Source organism: Delphinapterus leucas, chromosome 9 (genome assembly GCF_059928025.1).
Source record: "Delphinapterus leucas isolate spDelLeu-1000000601 "Yukka" chromosome 9, BTC_Dleu_Yukka2, whole genome shotgun sequence".
In the NCBI taxonomy this organism is placed as follows: domain Eukaryota; kingdom Metazoa; phylum Chordata; class Mammalia; order Artiodactyla; family Monodontidae; genus Delphinapterus; species Delphinapterus leucas.
In genome coordinates, this window is record NC_143137.1 from 1,072,912 (window position 1) to 1,091,610 (window position 18,699).

General features: G+C 50.4%; 1 protein-coding gene across 1 annotated transcript in view; it reads left to right on the forward strand.

Moving 5' to 3' along the window:
- The window catches only part of PTPRN2 (protein tyrosine phosphatase receptor type N2), a 701,491-nt gene that overhangs the window by 626,036 nt on the left and 56,756 nt on the right, over positions 1-18,699 (forward strand). The window contains exon 15 of the mRNA XM_089917106.1: positions 12,560-12,707. Coding sequence (XP_089773232.1) covers positions 12,560-12,707 — 148 coding nt within the window. The remainder of the gene's footprint in view (positions 1-12,559; positions 12,708-18,699) is intronic.

An 18,699-nucleotide genomic window follows, 5' to 3' on the forward strand; every position in this document is an offset into this window, starting at 1 on the left:
CACTCCAATGTGCGACTCTCTCAGAGGCTGTTTTTGTGTCATCTGGGAACCAGTCCATGATCGCTGTGGGAATTGAATACGTGGAACCCAGGTGATCTGAAAGAGCTGATCAGTATTTCCCACCCACCGGGGAGAATTTGCTCCCAGGACTGTGACTGGTTACTTCGTGCTTCTGACGTGGCTGTGCTTGTGTTTGGAGATGCACACGTGCTCGCACACCTTTGTATTCCAATAGTTGCCTTATTTGTCTGAGTAGATCTAAATATTCCACATTGCTTTAGTTGTTCGCTTGATTGTACACGTTAAGTTTGGGTTAAGCTATTGGCTGGTAGTTTTCTGTGGTACTTCGGGCAAACTGATCTTCAATGAGATTTTGTAGAACAGCTAAGATAAAAACTAGTCTCATCAAATATCTGAACATTTCATCCAGGTAACAAAGCATGAAGATTGTTAGAAATATCAGAGTTGTTGATGGAATTTTCAGATTTCTACCCAGATTTTTGACTTCTGGTGAATTTAAGCTGCGACCTTGTTTCTGAGATGAAACCTTTCCTCATTGTGCTTGTGTGAGGGGTCGGGGGTTTAGACAATTGCTAAGTTTGCAGACGTTTAGGAGGATAAGGAATCAGGCTGGATAACGAAATGCGCAGGATCTGTATTAAACCGACTCAAATCCTCTAATTTGCTCCGTTAGTAAATCCTCGCAGTTCTGCCTGCACTGTTGTCCCCCAAGTCCCAGGCCCTGAGCTCCCTTGCGGGAACGTCCAGCTGGCGTCTTCGGTCCCTGCCCGGAGCTGGCGTGACCTTTTCAAAGCGTCTTTATCATCACGTGCCTCTTCTGCGTGAAGCTCCCCGCGGGCTTCACGTTGCTCTTGAAATAAGCCTCAGACCCCTCCCTGTATGAAAGCCGCCCCGGCTTTCAAGCTCCCTTGGCCCCGGCCACCCTGGCCTCCTCTCTGATTCAGAACTGCTGGACCCATTCCCCCCCAGGACCCTCTCTCTCCTGGAACACACCCACCGTCCTCTGCGCCTCCGGCCCTTCCCATCTCTCAGGAGGGACCTCCCTTCCTGGACTCCTCAACCACCCTCCACCCCAGTCGCCTTTACACTGTTGTTTTACATCCTCTTACCACTTACTGTTGTCTGAAGTTATCTTTCTAAATTCTGTTTAGCTACTGGTATGTGGTCTGTTCTCCAGCCAAAGCATCAGCCCCGTGAGGACAGTGTTTCCGACCAGCTGCCTGCTGGATCCTCAGAACATACGACATCCCCAGCTCATCTGATATGCTTTTGATGAAGTTAGTTGAATGAACAAATAAATGGCCAAACCCACCAACAAATGAGCGGGAGCCTGAAATAATACTGCAACTCTTAACTCTCTCTTCCACAATTAGAGGCGGAATCCTGGTTTCACTCATAATGCCAGGCAAACCTCTTTTGTCTTCAGTTTAAATATAAATAGCTGTACATTTATGGAAATAGGGTATAAGTCTCTTAATTATTTTCCATTGCTTATAAGTATTCACCTTTATATTTTGCCTATGTTCATATAACCTTAATTTTTAAGATGTTAAATAATATAATAAGGTTCATCAAATTGCTCATTTAAAATTCTTTGAGCTTCTTGAAAATGACAGCCCGAAAATACGAAGTGAAGTTATTGTTGTCGTTACTATTATCACGTGGCTTCTCTCTCAGCATTTCTGCAGAAGACCTTTGTCACCCTCTCCTATGCACACACCCGAAATTATATCGCACTGAAGTACCCAGCATGAAACAAACTCTCAGTAGTATAAAAGAACGAGCCTTTCCCTTATTTAGGAAGAGGAGGTGGTAAGGACAAAATTACTTACTTTTTAAAGTTTACTAATTAGAACATTTCTGGAACAGAATGTGTCCATTATTAACACTTTCCACCAGGGTTTCAGTTGTGAGTCTTCATAAAATTGTGACTTTCCTTTTCCATAAATCTATAAATTAAGTCGAGTGCCGGTCACAAAGAGATTTGATGAGCACGTGATTTAGTGCACGAGGGCCTTTGAGAGCATCTCTCACAGGCACAGCCCTCCATGGAGACGACCTGGAGGGTAGGCTCAGGGGTTCCTGACCCCAGGAAACACCCTGCAGGTCACACAGAAAACTGTCTCTTACAATCGGTATGCTTTCTCACAGTCTGGACTCTTCTAGATTTAGAATACCAAAACTCAAAATTATTATAATAAAAATATAGTAATTGAAGATTCCAATTAGTTAAGCTCTACAAAATAGAGATTTAACTAGTTTTCATGTCCTCTTAACTCACTGCTTTGCGAGGAGTTGCCTTTTCCTTCTCTTCACTCTTCCAAAAGCACGCGGGGTGCACGCACCCCATCTCAGTGCCACATAGGAGCAAGGAACTTGTTCTCGGGGAAACTGTCCCAGCAGTACTTTGTAAAAACACGTGGTATTCTCTAAGGCAGGGGTCCCCAACCCGTGGGCCACAGACCAGTACCAGTCCGTGGCTTGTCAGGGACTGGGGCCGCACAGCAGGAAGTGAGCGGCGGGCAAGTGAGTGAAGCTTCATCTGTATTTACAGCCGCTCCACATCGCTCGCATGACCACCTGAGCTCCACCTGCTGTCAGATCAGCGGCGGCACTAGATTCGCATAGGAGCATGGACCCTACTGTGAACTGTGTGTGCGAGGCATCTAGGCTGCGCGCTCCTTATGAGAATCCAGTGCGTGATGATCTGAGGTGGAGCTGAGGTGGTGACGCTGGCACTGGGGAGCAGCAAATGCAGATCATCGTTAGCAGAGAGGTTTGACTGCGCAGAGACCATAATAAATCAACTGCTTGCAGACTCGTATCAAAACCCTATCAGTGAGTGGCAAGTGAAAACAAGCTCAGGGCTCCCACAGATTCTGCATTAAGGTGAGTGATACAATTATTTCATTATATGTTACAATGTACTAATACTAGAAATAAAGCGCACAATAAATGTTATGCCCCTAACCCCATCCGTGGAAAAATTGTCTTCCACGAAACTGGTCCCTGGTGCCAAAAAGGTTGGGGACCGCTGCTTTAAAGCTTTTATTTGTTTTCTTAGCTCTTCCACATATTTTATTTTTCAACTAGAAAAAGGATTTTAAACAAAACAAGATAATCCACGGTTCACAGCCTCCAAACCAACGCAGCATATTCTGTTTCTCCTTCTATGCGGCTTCTCTGTCCTGGGGTTTTCCTGCCCACTGTCTCCACCTAAAATGAGTGTTAAGTTGGGGACTTACTCTTAAAGGCTTTGCATTTGGAAGCATATGAACTTTTCTCTACTATTTTAACAATTTAAAATCTCTATCACTGCACAGCCTGCTTGGTTACCACACAAAGAACGGGAGCACGTTTCTAAGTCACACTGAGGCAGCGTGAGAACAGTTTTCAGGGGTCGCTGGGCCTGCAAAGATCCTAGGCGGTCTTCAAAACAGCTCAGCTTGAGAAACAGAGCTTTCGGGGAAGGATTTGGAAGAAACGCCATTGATTCCCATTTATCAGTGAAGCCAATTCTGCTGCCCACGCCCGGTGCTTTTGCTGGTCAATTTCATCTGTTTTTAACCAGTCCCAATTCACTAGGATAAGGGAAGCGAATTGCCCACTGCAAGTTCACGTGGGAGTGTTTCCTCCTCAAAAACAAATTTCCACGGAGGTGATACCTAAAATGTAATAAAAAGAGAAAAGACCGCGTGAATGGTCTTTCATTTATTCTAATTCCTTTGCTCCCGTTCGTACTCCTTTAGGCTTAGTACACATGACCCAGAGGCTGGATTCCAAACAGTGCCGACTTTTCCCAAGTGACCCCACGCTGCCAACGCAGGACCGTGCGCTGAGCTGGCCTAGTCTGGGTCTGCGTGTTTTCCTTTTTTTTTTTTTTTTTTTTTTGCGGTACGTGGGCCTCTCACTGTTGTGGCCTCTCCCGTTGCGGAGCACAGGCTCCGGACGCGCAGGCTCAGCGGCCATGGCTCACGGGCCCAGCCACTCTGCGGCATGTGGGATCCTCCCGGACCGGGGCTCGAACCCGTGTCCCCTGAATTGGCAGGCGGACTCTCGACCACTGCGCCACCAGGGAAGCCCTCCTTTTTTTTTTTTTTAATATGATGTGTGCATAGCTGCTCTGCATCTTAAGTTCCTCGTTTGAAGGCGATAAAGCAGTGCGTGTTTAACTCACTATCTGGTGAGACCAGGAGCCCCACGACAGGTGAGACGTTGGGCAGCTTGGGCAGGTGTGAGAACAGAGGGTGAGTCACCGGGTGCGGAGCTTCACTTGTTATTTTTACTGCAGTCAGATGGTATTTCGAATACAATTGTATGGTTTGTGATTCCATTTCAAGCACATCTTTCCTAAGCTAAGAAACAGTAAAACTACCCTCTGATCATTTAACCGTATCTGTCCTTGCTTGAGCTTGAACGGACTACTTTGAATTTCTAATTCCAAATATCTTAGCCTGCCTCATGCATAATATTAGTAAATAACATTTAAAATGTGCCAGGTGCAGCAATCCATAGACAACCAAAACACCTTTTTCATCAAGCAGTTTGCTCTTCCCGCATCTCTGTGTCCATGTGTGCTAAGCCCAGACAATTAACCCCATCTAATTTCTCCTTTCATCTTTTCATGTTTTTTGCTTGGAATTTAAATGTCTTACTTTTGGCATTCAAACATGTAGCATAAACATTTCCCTTCAATGTATTGATGAAGACGGGTGACAATGATTATTTTTAAAGGAAAAAAGGTCATCGTCTCCCCAGATGGCAGCAGAATCAGCTTACTGCTGCTTTTAAAAGCATTCATCTAACTCTGCCTGACTTTACAGCACCAGCCTATGGTCCCCTCACGAGGAAAGGGAACGTAAATGGCTGTATTCTTACTCCAACAAAAGGTCTGATTGTTGTAATAGGCACCCAAACTGAGAAGGGAATAGAGACAACGCTTTCCTAATAATAATTGGATCTTCCAAAAACCCACCTTCCTTTACTACACCTGCTCCTCAGAGGAAGAAGCTTGTTTCTGGCAGCATCATTGTGAAATGAACTTTCACTGGGACAGTTTCTACTTGTTTCACGTCTGAAGACTCACAAAGCAATAGAAGTCTCCCAAGATCTGTGCGGACACGGTTTGATGCTGACATTACTGGTTTCCAACTGTATTGATCAATGCGACATGGTGTCAACTGGATCTTAGTTTGCTTGTTTTCAGCAATGGTCCACCATCCTTATGAGTTCTAGTATTTTGTGTTAAAAGATTATTTTCATTATTCTCTTTAATAAGTCCTCTTGCCCCTCCCAGTATGTCACCCTCTCATTGCTAGCGGTAAGAGATGCCAGAATACATCATTTCTGTGCCTTTTAACAGAGCTAAAACCGTGTTGTCCACCCGGGCTCTTGCGGCCACCCCCAAGTGGGTTTGGTTGAGCACTTTGGCAGCTGGGATCCCAGCTCTGCGGGCTGGATTCAGACGATCTTGCACAGCTCTCCAGACCCATCCTCCCAGCATTCGGAGGCGGACAGCAGCACGCCTGTCCTGCAGCACGGAGGCGGCCAGGGGGGCCGCGGAGCCAGGTGCCCTCAGCTGTTCTTAGAGCAGTCATGGCCCAAAGCCCTTGTTACATGTGGTGAAATAGAAGATTTTAGTAAGTGGGATTCTTTCCTTGTGACCCTGAAAACTGATCCTTGATGCTGACGCTGGTAAAATGGTGCCTGTGAAACAGTCCAGATCCCGACATGATCTGAGGTGCCGGGGCAGAGCCCCGCACGGCATCACGAGCTCTTTCCACACCAGAAATCAGCAGCTCAGCTTCACGTCCATCATCTCCTAAACTGGCATTTCCAGTGACTCCTCGAGACTGGTCAGGAAACGCCTCCCTCTTAAACCAGCGATGAGAAGCACGTAGAAGGGACGAGCTCCAGGGCCGGATCCACGAGATCCACGCGGTGAGGAAACTGCGGGCTTGTTAGAAGGACCACTGTCCCTTGTGGATCAGAAGCGGTGTTGAAACCACGAACTATGTACTTAGTGGCATTGCTTCTCATCGCTTTAGTAGTATCCAGCAAGGTTGACCCCACCGACAACAGCGTCTGCCCGTGGTGACGCCCTCAAGTTCTGCACTCAAGCTGCGGTCGGTGGCTGCTAGTGGTGGAGACTCAACGTATCCTATTTCATTAGATAGTGGTAAATGTCCCCAGAACCGTGTAGTCACAGAATATAGCAGAGACATTAAGAGATTTTCTAATGAGAATCACCATCCCTTCCATCTGTATGTACTTTATAGTTACAAAGTGTAGTTGATATATTAACTCAGTCAAGCGCCAGAACCACCTTAGAAATACGTACTATGATTCCCGGTTTTATGTAGCAGTAAATTAAGGGTCAGTGAGGTTAGACGGTTTGCCCAAAAAGTTGTTGTGTGGGGACCAAAGCTCTTTGTTTATCACATCGTTAAGTCTTTCAAAATCAAGCCGAATGCCTTCTCCATTTTATTAGAGTTGCCTTCCTATTGGAAAAGCTCCCTTAGGCATTCACAGAGGCTCTGTGAGTGACGGGTAAAATTAATCTCCCAAAGATACAAAGTGCTCCTGTGATTAACAAAACTCTATTATGCTCCATAACCCAAATGCTCCATATTCCTAGGAACTGCTTTCTTGACCTGAAGATGCTGACAATTTGATCAGAAGACAGTGCAGGATATACTTGAGTGATAATAACAATTGTGGACACAAGTCTCCACCTTATAATGGCAGTAACACTTTTGTTCCACAAGTTTTGGGGTTCTGTGTAAAATGATTCCAGTAAACGTGGAAGCCAGTGGTTTGTTCAACACACGAGAGCATTTCCTGAAAAGTCATCAGGTGGCACGTGGTCCCCCTGCCCCAGAAACTGTTGGTCATTTTCCTACCCAAACAGTCGAATTGTGTGGGCTAGAAAAGGGGATGTGAGCTGCGGAGTTGGAAGGATGAAGTCGGAAATGAGAGGCAGATTAAAGAGGAAAACCTTAGACTGAGTCAACAGCTCATAAAATGGGTCTTGTGAAAGCTGGCGCCATCCTCAAGGAGCAAGAAACTCAGAAGAAATGCAGGTCCATCTTCAGCCTGTTGTAAATGATGATGTTGTGTGGTCGGGGGTCACGAGGTCAGTGTCAGCCGGTTCGGCTACAAACTTGGAAAACCCATATTCTGAAACCTCGGGATATGGGGATTATCTTTATGCAAGTACATCAAACCTAGGCCCTTGAAAAGTATCACAATTCAAGAAGGTTTTAGAAACCTTTGCACTCAGGGCTCATCTGGAATTAGCTCAAGTGAAATTCCCCTGACAGGCTCCAGGAGTATGGAAACACAACGCTGTGTCCTTCCAGCCAAGAACCCTTGCAATCCCCACCCCTGTCACCCAAAATCTAGCTGAGTGTAGCGAGTAACTCTTCAACATTAAAGACAGACTTACTTCCAAACGTTCTTTAAGAACCGGGGTAGCTGTCATAACTCATCTGTATAAGCTCTTCAACTTGAACCAACTGGTGCTGAGCCCTGACTCCACTTGACAGAGGTCTTCTGCATGGACATGGCGGGAGATCCCCTTCACCTGGCTGGCCCCCCGCTACAGTGCTGGTGATTCGTCGTGCTCTGCTCTGTGTATCCCAGAGCTTCCTCTGTGCAGGCTGATGACGTTGGTGTAAGACGGGTCCCTAACCCCCAGGAGCTCACGACCCATGGGGAAGACAGGCTTCATGCACTAGTGACAGTGCATGGAACGTCCCCAGTGAGGGCCACTCGTTGAGGGCACAGGAGTTCACAGAAGCGTCTCAGGGAGACAGCGCCAGACCTGTACCCTGACGATGGTTAAGACCGAAAAGGAGGAGAGTCTGGGAGAAGTGCTTTCTGACCTGGGCCTGCTCCTCCAGATCTGTGAGACCGCCGCGACCTTGGGGCTGTCACTGGAACGTCAGGACTTGGAGCCACCCGTCGACATGAATTGTGAAGCTGTTTGTTGGCTAACTCAGAAAGGAAGAAAGCAGCAGGAAGTATTTAATGAAACATTCCGAAGTCCTTTGGTACTTTTGGGGGCAGTTCTTCCAAGTTTCAGAAGATTCAATGGCAAACTTTTTGGCATACCAGCCATCAATATACAATTTTTATCTGGAGCACAAATTTCTTACAGAATTTTCCAGGCTATGATCAGCCATTCAACACATATTGACTGTGTGCTAAGTGCATGCGACACGGGCCCCACCCTGAACAAGTGATCTCATGAGAGGAGGGAGGGCCTGGTGCCCACAAAGCCAACTGGGATCCACGTCACGGAAATGCAGTTTTTAAACTAGTGTCTGAGGCGGGGGTGGGTTGTAGGAAAGCAAGATGAGAGAAGGCGGTGATGGGCGTGAAGGAGGAGGACGCATCCGTACTGACCTGGACTTCTGGGTAGATTCATGACAGAACAATCGGCACGAAGAAAGCGTCCAGAATGATGGTGACGGGGGAGGCTTCAAACAGTGGGACGTGTTCTTATTGGGACGGAGTCGCAGGTTAGTAAAGTGAAGTCTGGACAAAGGACAATGCTATCTGGGCACCATTGGTGGCTTTTGAAGCAGGTGGTATTGTGACCAGAAATGCCAGCCTGTGAAGGAACCAGAAAGGGGATGTGAGGGAGGATGGAGGAGGAGGCCACGGCAGCAGGAGGACACCAGCAGTTCTGTGTCTATAAGACCCTCATCTCAGCATCTTTTCAACTTAAATAAGAAAAGCCTATAATATTGATGTCGTCCAAAGCTTAAGCCATGGTTGTCAGAACAGAAAACAAGCAGCTCACACATGTGCCAGAAATGGTGGAGTTTATCCCAGGCCTTACTGTTTAGCTCCAGGTGGAGACGTTAGCAGCAGTTTCTGTTTTCATTCTGCTTCCCTTCATTTTCTACATGTGCTGTTTATGGAATAAAAAGTTAGTTGTTGTTTTTTTAAACTAAGCCCTCCTCCCATTCCTACCACACACACACACACACACACACACACACACACACGTTAAATGCAAGTATTTTAAATGTCAGCTTTTAGCACACCTACAGTCTGGGGGAAGAATGTGCATCGTGTTTAAATTTCATGTTAACTTACCTAATTATTCCAGGCGGTGATGGTGTCTGGGGAGGATCGCTACACCTGTTCTCACATCCTTGAAGAGAAAGGGCCTCGTAGTATTGAGCTATGGTGGCAGGTTTTGTATTTGTATAAAACACGTTAGTTTACTACCAAGGCCTAGCTTCCTGACCGACAACATGAAACATACCCTCATGTCTCAGAAGAAAAACATCTAATCCACAAACATGAAGAGCAAAATCTCCTCAGACGTGGATGGGAATCATGTCCATTGAATACGAATGATGTTTTGTAAAAATACTAATAGGAAAACAAAGAATAGGTCAAATTGAAATGACTGGAGCAGGGCAAACACAGACTATTGTAGTAATACATGCTGAGAGGATGAAAACTTTATCTCAGTTTTAATATAATCAAGTGTATCTTTAGACGAGTTCATTCTCAATGAAACAAAGTAATAATGTTCATAACTACTGTTTCCTCCCTGTGTCACTCAAGCTTGCTTACTACAGTCCCAGTTTATACTTCTTGCCGTAAGTTTAGAAATTCAAGTGAACTTGCAGCATGATTTCACTTTCCATAGTTAAGATAAATGTGAAAATTTACACAGCTGCCGTTTACAGGAATTAAGATAATATCCGATGCCCCTTTTGCAGACAACGTTTGGGACCTGATTAAACCTGCCAAGGTTTATCATTTTAGAATCCATCACATTTTATTGAAAGAAGCTCATTCATTCATGATGGATTTTGTGAACAGAGTATTTTCCAAAGAAAAGTGAGGATCCCAAATCGTTTTGCCAGAAACAGTTTTACATCCATTTGTAAGACTGTACATTAACAAGTCTTGGGGAAAGTAACCACAGAAGCACTGAGACTGTACACTTTACCCAGAACTACCCCTCCTTCCTGGGGACCCCCGCACACACCATATTTTAAGCTAGATAATAAGCTACTTGGTATTTCCCCAAACTTAAGTGTCATCCTTATTAGGGTAACTTTGGTACAAGAAATATGTATCTGATATTCCATAATGATTGTCCCAAAAGAAAGCATTCTGTGTTTACATTTTCTAGATTGTGCCCTTAAGTTTGTTTCTTCCCCATCCAAAGAAACCTGTGAGCTGTGTGGGCACCAGGGGCTGGCAGCGGCCGGGCACTTAGAACTGCTGCGATGTTTCTGTTCCTGATGAGATGAGCTTCTGAGGTTCACGGTCTGTCCCTGAAAAGGGGCTCATGGCCACAGTTCTCGGTCTTCTGCATAAAAGACCATCTGCTGGTTCCCTAAGCGGCTGGAGCAGGGGGCTGAGGGATATGTGACCGTCACCCAGGGCCCCACCACTGGCCCTCCCGGAGCCATACCTGCCAGGGGGGCCCTCAGCTGCTGGGCCAGGCGGCCCTGAGGGTGACTTCTCCCCTGGAACATCGCCCACCAGGCACCCGGCTTCTGAGCTCTGGTTCAGCTCACGCACGTTGATACACACACCAGTCAGACCAACATGGACTAGAGTCGGTGTTTGTTGAATGAATAATACAAGACAGTTCAAGTCGCTGTAGTCAACATTTCCCTGAGAAGTGTGGGACCCCAGCACGACTGTCTGGTGGAGTGTCCTTCCTTTTCTCATGCCTCTCTGTCCCCTGGAGTGGGTGCCGATGAGCCGGGGTGGCCAAGAGCAGTGGGGGGGATGATCCGAGCCGGGTGGTCAGCTAGAGTGAGTGGGCGAGGGGGCTGACGGAGGGGTCGGAGTGATGTGGGACGGATGTAAGCTTTGGTCGGACATCGGGGTGCCTGACCGCTGGAGACCTGGCCTCGTGTGTGCCTGTGTGTTTCATTTTGCTGTGCGGGCATATTTGAAGACCCACAAGCAAGATGTTAGAGGATGGGACCACTATTTCCTTTGGGCGCAATAAAGCCACCCGGGTTGGTCCTTTGAAATGCTCTCCCTTAAAATCACAGTCATTTCTGGACTGAACAGATCAATAAGGTGAGTAGGCAGCACTGGCTTGGGAATCTTTGTGGAGGGAACGTTCTGGAGGCCTTTGTTTCCCCATCCAGTTCTCCTAGTATCGCTGCCAACAGACAAGTGCCTGACAAATTAAGATCAGAGCAGCTGTGGGTCAAATACTCGGTTTGTTGTTTTTGTTTTTTAACACTGCCAGCCATGTGACGCTGCGCACATCAGAGCAGCCCAGTGTCTTAAATGCAGCACCCCCGGTGGGTTCAGAAAAGCCAGCCAATTTCAAGAAAAATGACTTCTGTGCCAACAGAAACGGGAGCGGGGGCAGCCCTAGCGAAGGCCCCGTCTGAGCTCCCTGCCCTTGAATGTGTGGCAAGTGGCAGGATTGTCGTCACCGCTGGTGACACCTGTGCTCCCTCCCTGCACCGGGGCCTGTGCGCATAGGCAGCCCTCATCTGGGGACTAAACGGCAGCCATGGTGCCGGGCAGGGTCCCCACCCCCCTCCTGGCTGTCCCCACCGGGACCCCTGGCTGAGCGCCTGGCCCAGGCTCTGGAGGATCTTGGGAGGGTGTGATTTCCGTTTCTGTCCAAGAGAAACCACTTGGACACGATTTTGCTTGGATACATACAATAGTTTTCAAACAGCGTGTTCCGTCGTTTTCACTGAAAATATTTCAAACAATTAGTGCATCATAGTATCTGTTGGTAAGCAGTGGTTCTCTGAGGTGCGGAAAAAGAAAATGAGACTCAGTGCAGAGCACGACAACTGAGATGCTTTCTCAGACTGAAGTTACTGACAAACATGTTTCTGTTGGCCCTGTTTTTTAACCCAGCTCCAGCTCGCTTCCTCCGTGTAGCACGGTGGTAGCTTCTTCGTGTATCTGAGCACGTTCCTTCTTTGATGCAGAGAGCAGGGTCCTCCTGTGCGTGTTTCCAAGCACAGAGGCAGACCCGGCTCCCAAACCTCCCTTACTCCTGACCTCAGAGCCTGGATGCCCAGCCAGACATTCAGGGCCCTTGGGCTCTCTCTGTCCCCAGCCGCACCGGACACACCTGCACGCGTGCCTGCCCCTCCCCCGCGCTGTGTTAAACCTCTTCCCACAAAGTGCGGCGCCATAAGCCTCCCTGACTGCGCCCATCCCGTGACCTCGCTCCTGGCTGGACACACTTCCCGCCTCTGGGCTGGCGCATCAGACCTGGTCTGCGGTGTGTGCGTCTGTTTTCACGGTCACTGGGTGTTCTCACCGCCCCCCTTGGCACCACGGCAAACGCAGCGTGACCACCTTTGAACCAACCACCAAAGCACGGGGCAGCCTTTGCCGCACCCCCTGCGTCTGGTTAGCCCTCGGCCCTGCACCAGGCCCCGAGCCAGCCCTACCCCCCTTCAGCAGGGGAACTGTGGGCTGCACCCCACGGGCCGCCCGGCGTCCCGTCACCGCCAGGGGCCCGCGCCCTCCCGGCTGGCGCTCCTGACTCTCGTTCTCCCTCCAGGCCTACATGGAGGACCACCTGAAGAACAAGAACCGCCTGGAGAAGGAGTGGGAGGCTCTGTGTGCCTACCAGGCCGAGCCCGACAGCTCGCTCGTGGCCCAGAGGGAGGAGAACGTGCCCAAGAACCGCTGCCCCGCAGTGCTCACCTGTACGTACCGCCGGGGCTCTGGCCGGGAGGGCGGCCGGTGGCGGTGGGGATGGGCCGCACCCGCCCCCCGGGATTTCCCGCTGCGCTCGCGCGGCTGCAGCGTCCTCCCCTCCTGCCCGTCTGCCCTCTCTGCCAGCAAACGTCCTCTCACTTCATTTTTTTTTTATTTTATTGAAGTGTAGTTGATTTACAATGTCATGTTAGTTTCAGATGTACAGCAAAGTAATTTAGTTATACATGGATAGATAGATAAGTAGATAGGTAGCTAGATAGATGATACATGGATGATAGATGGATGAGAGATAGGTGATATATAGATAGATGAGAGATAATAAATAGGTAGATAGATAGATGAGAGATGATAGATAGATATTCTTTTTCAGATTCTTTTCCCTTATAGGTTATTGCAAAATACTGGGCAGAGCTCCCTGTGCTGTACAGCAGGTCCTTGTGGGTGATCTGTTTTATATATGGCAGTGTGTACATGTCAATCCCATGCTCCTAATTTATCCCCCCACCTTCCCCTCTGGTAAGCATAAGTGTGTTTTCTGTATCTGTGGGTCTGTTTCTGTCTTGTAAATAAGTTCATTTGTGTCGTATATTAGATTCCACATGTAAGTGACGTCATGCGGCATTTGTGTCATATTTTAGGTTCCACATGTAAGTGACGTCATGCGGCGTTTGTGTCATATTTTAGGTTCCACATGTAAGTGACGTCATGCGGCGTTTGTCTTTCTCTGTTTGAGCTACTTCGCTTAGTATGATGTTGTCTGGGTCCATCCATTCATCTCACGTAAAGGGCAGGGAGACCACCACCCTCTGAGCCTGCCCCCGACACCAGCCTCGAAACACAGAGCCGTTTCTTCCTTTCGGCCTCGCGGCCGAGTCCTGGAACCGCGGGTGGGACACACAGATTCCAGCGAGCACTTGCTGTTGCTCTGGGATTCGAGGCTCGTTTCTGAACCCTTGGAGCCTCATCCTCACCTGTACTTGGCCTCACACCGTCGTCCTTGAACACTTAGGGCCATGAGGAGTTGACAGGCAGTCACGTGGGCCGGGCAGGCTGTGGGCACAGCAGGAGCAGACACAGGTGCCCCAGCAGCCTTCAGCCCGACAGTGTGTCACCAGGAGTCACTGCCAGGAGATGGGGACACAGGAAGGTACCAGCCCTGCAGTCTCACACTGCGTGAGGTGACAAGTGACCTACAGGTGCGGAGGCCCACGGAGGACTAAAGGAGGGGCGGGCCAAGTCTGCGTCTTCCCACCCACCTGCACCTCCTCTCCTCCTGTCACTTTACTAGAGACACCAGCCTCCTGTGTCCTAGCAGGTTCCAGGCCGGTCTGGGCTGTGGTTACTACACATTCCCCTGCAGGCGGAGGGGATCTGGGGAGTGTCTGTGACCAAAGTGTCTGACGTAAATGCCGACTGCACGAGTGACTGTCTTGGTAACGGAAGACGGGAGAGATGCATGCCAACCTCACACATGGCAGGAGGAACTTCGTGGGCTGACTTTTCGAGGGCTCAGCAAAGCCACATCGGGTCTCACAGGCAAGACCAGCCCCCTCGCAGGGAAGCACGCCTGGGGTCACAAGCCCCGTCCCAGCCTTGTGGAGCCAGTGGGGGACCAGCCTGGCACCACCCAAAGGCGCGGCCGGGCTGCCATCCCAACGCCCCCCGGCCTGGGAGACGCAGCAGCAATGTTCTGTCTCGTAGTAAGTGGCAGCGACTCCATGCCTGCTCACGGGACAGCGAGAGCAAAGACACACACCTGGGCTGCTCCAGACCCCAGCCTGGGAATTACACACCTTTGTAAAATCTTAACACGCTGCTTCTGGGTGTAAGTTTTTTCTAACTGTTTAGTCAGTGTTCAGACTAGTTCTGTGATGTCTGAGGGCCTTTTCCCTAAAGAGCTCTAAAAATAGGAGCTGTTGCGATTTATAAGTTTTATGTTTAGAAGAAAAGACAGTAACTGACACATATTTATTAAGCACCTACTTGTGCCAAGAGCTGCTGACAGACGCTGGGTCACCCAGTCAACCAAGCTTGGCCACTGTCCTCAGACAGGATCCAGGTTAGGGGGTGCGGGGGTGTTCCAACGACACCCTAAATAATGAGGTGCTGGGGGCAGACCGTCAGCCTGGATCCAGCGTGCTCCCAGGCCTGGAGGCTTCCTCGGGTGTCCGGCCCTGTAGGGTAAATACTCAAGTTCAAAGCATCCCTTCCACCAAGCCAACCACAACACGGCACATTCCCATCCACGTGCCCTGCAGCCCGGCCGGCTGCTGGGCTCTGTGCCGAGTCAGCGATGGGTCCACAGGCCAGGACCTCAGGCACGTAGGGTGTCCTGTCTTCAGCCTTGGGGGTGGCGCTTCAGCCCCGCGGGGACCAGGGCCCTGGAGCCCTTGGACCAGAGCCTCGGGCCTGCCATACGTGGGCCGGAGCCAGGGCTCTGAAGAGGAAGCGCCTTCCTGGCTGGACTCTGGTGCTGGGCGTTAGAGAGAGGCCACTGTTCTTGACCGGCATGGCCGTCCCAGAGCCTGACCTAGGTTGTCGCCTGTCCGGGGTCCTGCAGGAAGTAGGGGCCAGTACCCTGCAGAGACAAGTGGGCAGATAGAGCCTCCCCAGATGCGCAGGTCCAGTCCCAGCAAGCGCGTCCCCACCTTTGTCCTCCACACTTCTGCCTCCTTAACTTTTAGAGGAAATCCTGTCATCAGATCTCCACCGGCATCTCTTCCCAGGCAGGACCCTCAGGCGATGGCCTCACTTAAACTCTTACTGGTCTTGCCAAACTCCACCAGGGAGGACCACCGCCTCTTCCTGCAACCTGCTCCGTATTGTCCGGCTGTTCACTCCTTATGGCGCAGAAACGGTCTGTGATGGAGCGTAGGGTGTTGACAGGGTGGCCTCCACGCGCCCTGCTCCCTGAAGCCAACGTCGACGCCCCAGCCGGGGACAGTGGGGAGCTCACGACAGCGTCGTGTGTCCGACGTGCTCCCCGCAGCACCCACCTGTGTCACCTAGCCTCACTCGGGGCTCGGGATGGAAACCCCGGGGCCATCTCTCTCTGCATTTGCTCCTTTTGCCGTATCCTCTCCCGTCACCTCCAGCGAGGCCCCTCATTTCTGGATCTGACGGTACCGGCCCACTCTGCTACCCCCTACCCCTGGCTGGACCCCACCTTCCTGCCTCTACTTCCCTCCATGAAGCAGCTCTGCTCCTGCCCCGCTTCTCCTCATGTCCATCCTCCACCCGGGAGAGGGGAGTTACTGCCTGGCTCCCTGGTCAGCAGCCCCCCGGGCCACCCACCTGGACCCCGCCCAGTCCGGCAGTGTGCAGGCTCCCCTCCTCCCAGCCCCTCCACATCTTTGCTCGTCTGCTGCCCCCGAAACGTCTCTCCCCCAACCTCCGCCAACACGAGGGCCGTTCCAGCTGAGGCTGGAAGACGTCCCAGTTGGCGGTTTGGTGGGAAATTCAAGGGCGGCCGGGCTAGCGACTTTCCCATCCCTGACAGCCCGGAGATTCTAGCTACAAGTGAATTGTCTTTCAAAGGACAAGGCAACTAGCATTCATGAGATGTTGGCTGGCCGTGCGCTAGGTCTAATTCTATAGCTCAGAAGTTTGAAGAATTTAATTTTTAAATTCTTTTTTTTTTGCCTTTTTAAAAAGAATTATGCAATATTCCGCTCATCTGTTTTTTAAAATAAAAACAGGAATATGATGCTATTTTGGTGTGCCATCTTAAACAGAAAAATGTTTGTGATTCTGAGTTATAATAACAAGAGAGAGACACAGAGACACAGGAATACTTAGAGATGAAACCAGAGAGAATGTAAAGCCGAAGACACAGGCACGTGAAGATGGACAGAAGGGTCTGTGATGCCGTTTCTCGCAGTTCAGCTTTCTCGGGCGTTGCTGCTCACCCAGCTCACAGCACGGCCCCCCGCCTTGCCCGGAAGACGGGCCGGGTGAGGGTCAGAGCGACTCTGGCCCGGCTCTTCCCGGGAGCCACATCACCTGGTGGCACCAGGCTTTGGCCACGTGTGACAGAAAGGTCAGCGACCAGGCTGAGCACATCGAGTGCGGCCCCCGAGCGCCCCAGGCCTGCCCCCCAACCCTCCTGCATCTCCCCGCCGTCGGACAGATGAGGGTGTTGGAGTTCGAGCCCAGGTGCCCTGTGCTGACGGGATACCACCCCCCTTGTGCTTTTGTGGACTCACCTGAGACTTTCTGAGTCGGGAACATGAACACAGATTTCGAACTTCCACAGAAGGAACGTCTAAAATACATCCAAGGCCCACGGTACTTGACAAAGCATCGCTTCCCTTGAAACACACAGAAAACAATCTATTTCCAAACAAACCTTTGGTTTACATATTTTTCCCAACTCCCAGCAGAATCCCCGCAGTGAGTATTCTGGTTCAGCCACATCTGAGTGACCTGCTTAGCCTCTAGCCATCAGTCGTGGGAAATTCTCCTAAATCCGACAAGCAAGCAGGATTTTCTTCCCCTCACGTAAAACGGCTGCACGAGAAAACGTTAAGTGTCCAGATGAGTTGCTGACTTGGCTGTCTTTTTGTCACTCCCTTTTCTCGGCCTCTGAACCAGCTGAGTGACTGCCTCTGGATTTGGGAAGGCTGTAGGTGTGCTGGTGGCGACAAGAAACTACCCAGCCAATTCTGTGACGGCTTTTCCTTTGCTACATCACAGCGGAAGCTGGGCTGCCGGAGACTGAAGAGCTTTTAAGGGACACGGGGAGGAGGCGCCCGGGCCTTCCTGTGGGGCTGTGCACGTGCGGAGCCTCTGGAGATGGGTCCCTGGGCTGTGGGAGCGCCCCGCCGGAGCCTCCCCAGTGCAGAGGGGCTGCTTGCGGGCTGGGGGCCGTGCCACTGTCTGCACAATTCACTCAGGTTCAGCTTCTGCCCTCTCTTCACTCCTTTCCTTGAAGCTGGGCCACTGGATGTGTAAGACATCCAACCTCCTGTCACCTGGTGTCTGTGCTTCTCCCCGTCCCATCCCGATGCTGCTCGCAGAGGCGGGAGCCGGGGCTGGGCCCCTCTTCTGAACCCGCTCTGGTTTCTGCGCCCAGAGGCCGATCACAGCCTTCAGAAGGGCCGCGACGGGCTGTGTTTCCTCCTTGACCTGCACGTTTCCGGTTTCCGTTCATCGTGCAATGGGCACGTCACAGGGCACAGCCCCGAGCCGTCCATCCTTATACGGAATTGAACTCTGCATTCACTGCTGATAAACGAATCCTTGTTCAAAGTCAAGGGGAGTTTGACCTATGGTCACCACGGTCACCCTCAGCCTTTTGCCATCCGCACATTTTTTTTTTTTCCGCACATTTTATAAACATGTTTTACCTGCCTTCGAGTCATGAACAGAGCCACATTCAACAGGATGAATACAGGGCGCTGCCTACCAAGGCCCCCCTCAGGCGGACTCGGATCCAGGAAGGAACATTCCAGTGGCTGCTCCGTGAGCCCCTCTTTGCCTGCCGCCCTCCCATGCAGACCAGGAGATCCCTGCACAGTAGACCGTGCAAAAGGCCAGGTGTGCAGTGTCCCATTTACACCATCACCCAAGAGCCTGGAGCCAGAGGTGAGCCGGGGCGTCAGGGGGCGACATGGCTTGCCCCCTGCCCTCCTGACCCCGGGGGATTCCTTGCCGGCCAGTCCAGAGGCACTTTGCAAAGAAGCAGTGTCGCCAGCTTGGCATAATTACCCCCATACACTTTTTATTGCAAAAGTTTTAAAATCCTCGGGTTGAAATGATAATTTGATGATTGCCTATATTCCCACCAGCTAGAGTCCACACAGCTGCCGCTCCGTATTTTGCCTTTTTTGTGTGATCAGTGTGTGTGCTTTACTTCTTTACTGGCTGAACTATTTCAAAGTGGGGTTTAGGCATCGTGATATCTAAATACGTTAGCCTGTGTCTCCTAAAAGTAAAGACCTTCTCCTACATAACTACGACCCCATTGTTGTGACTAAG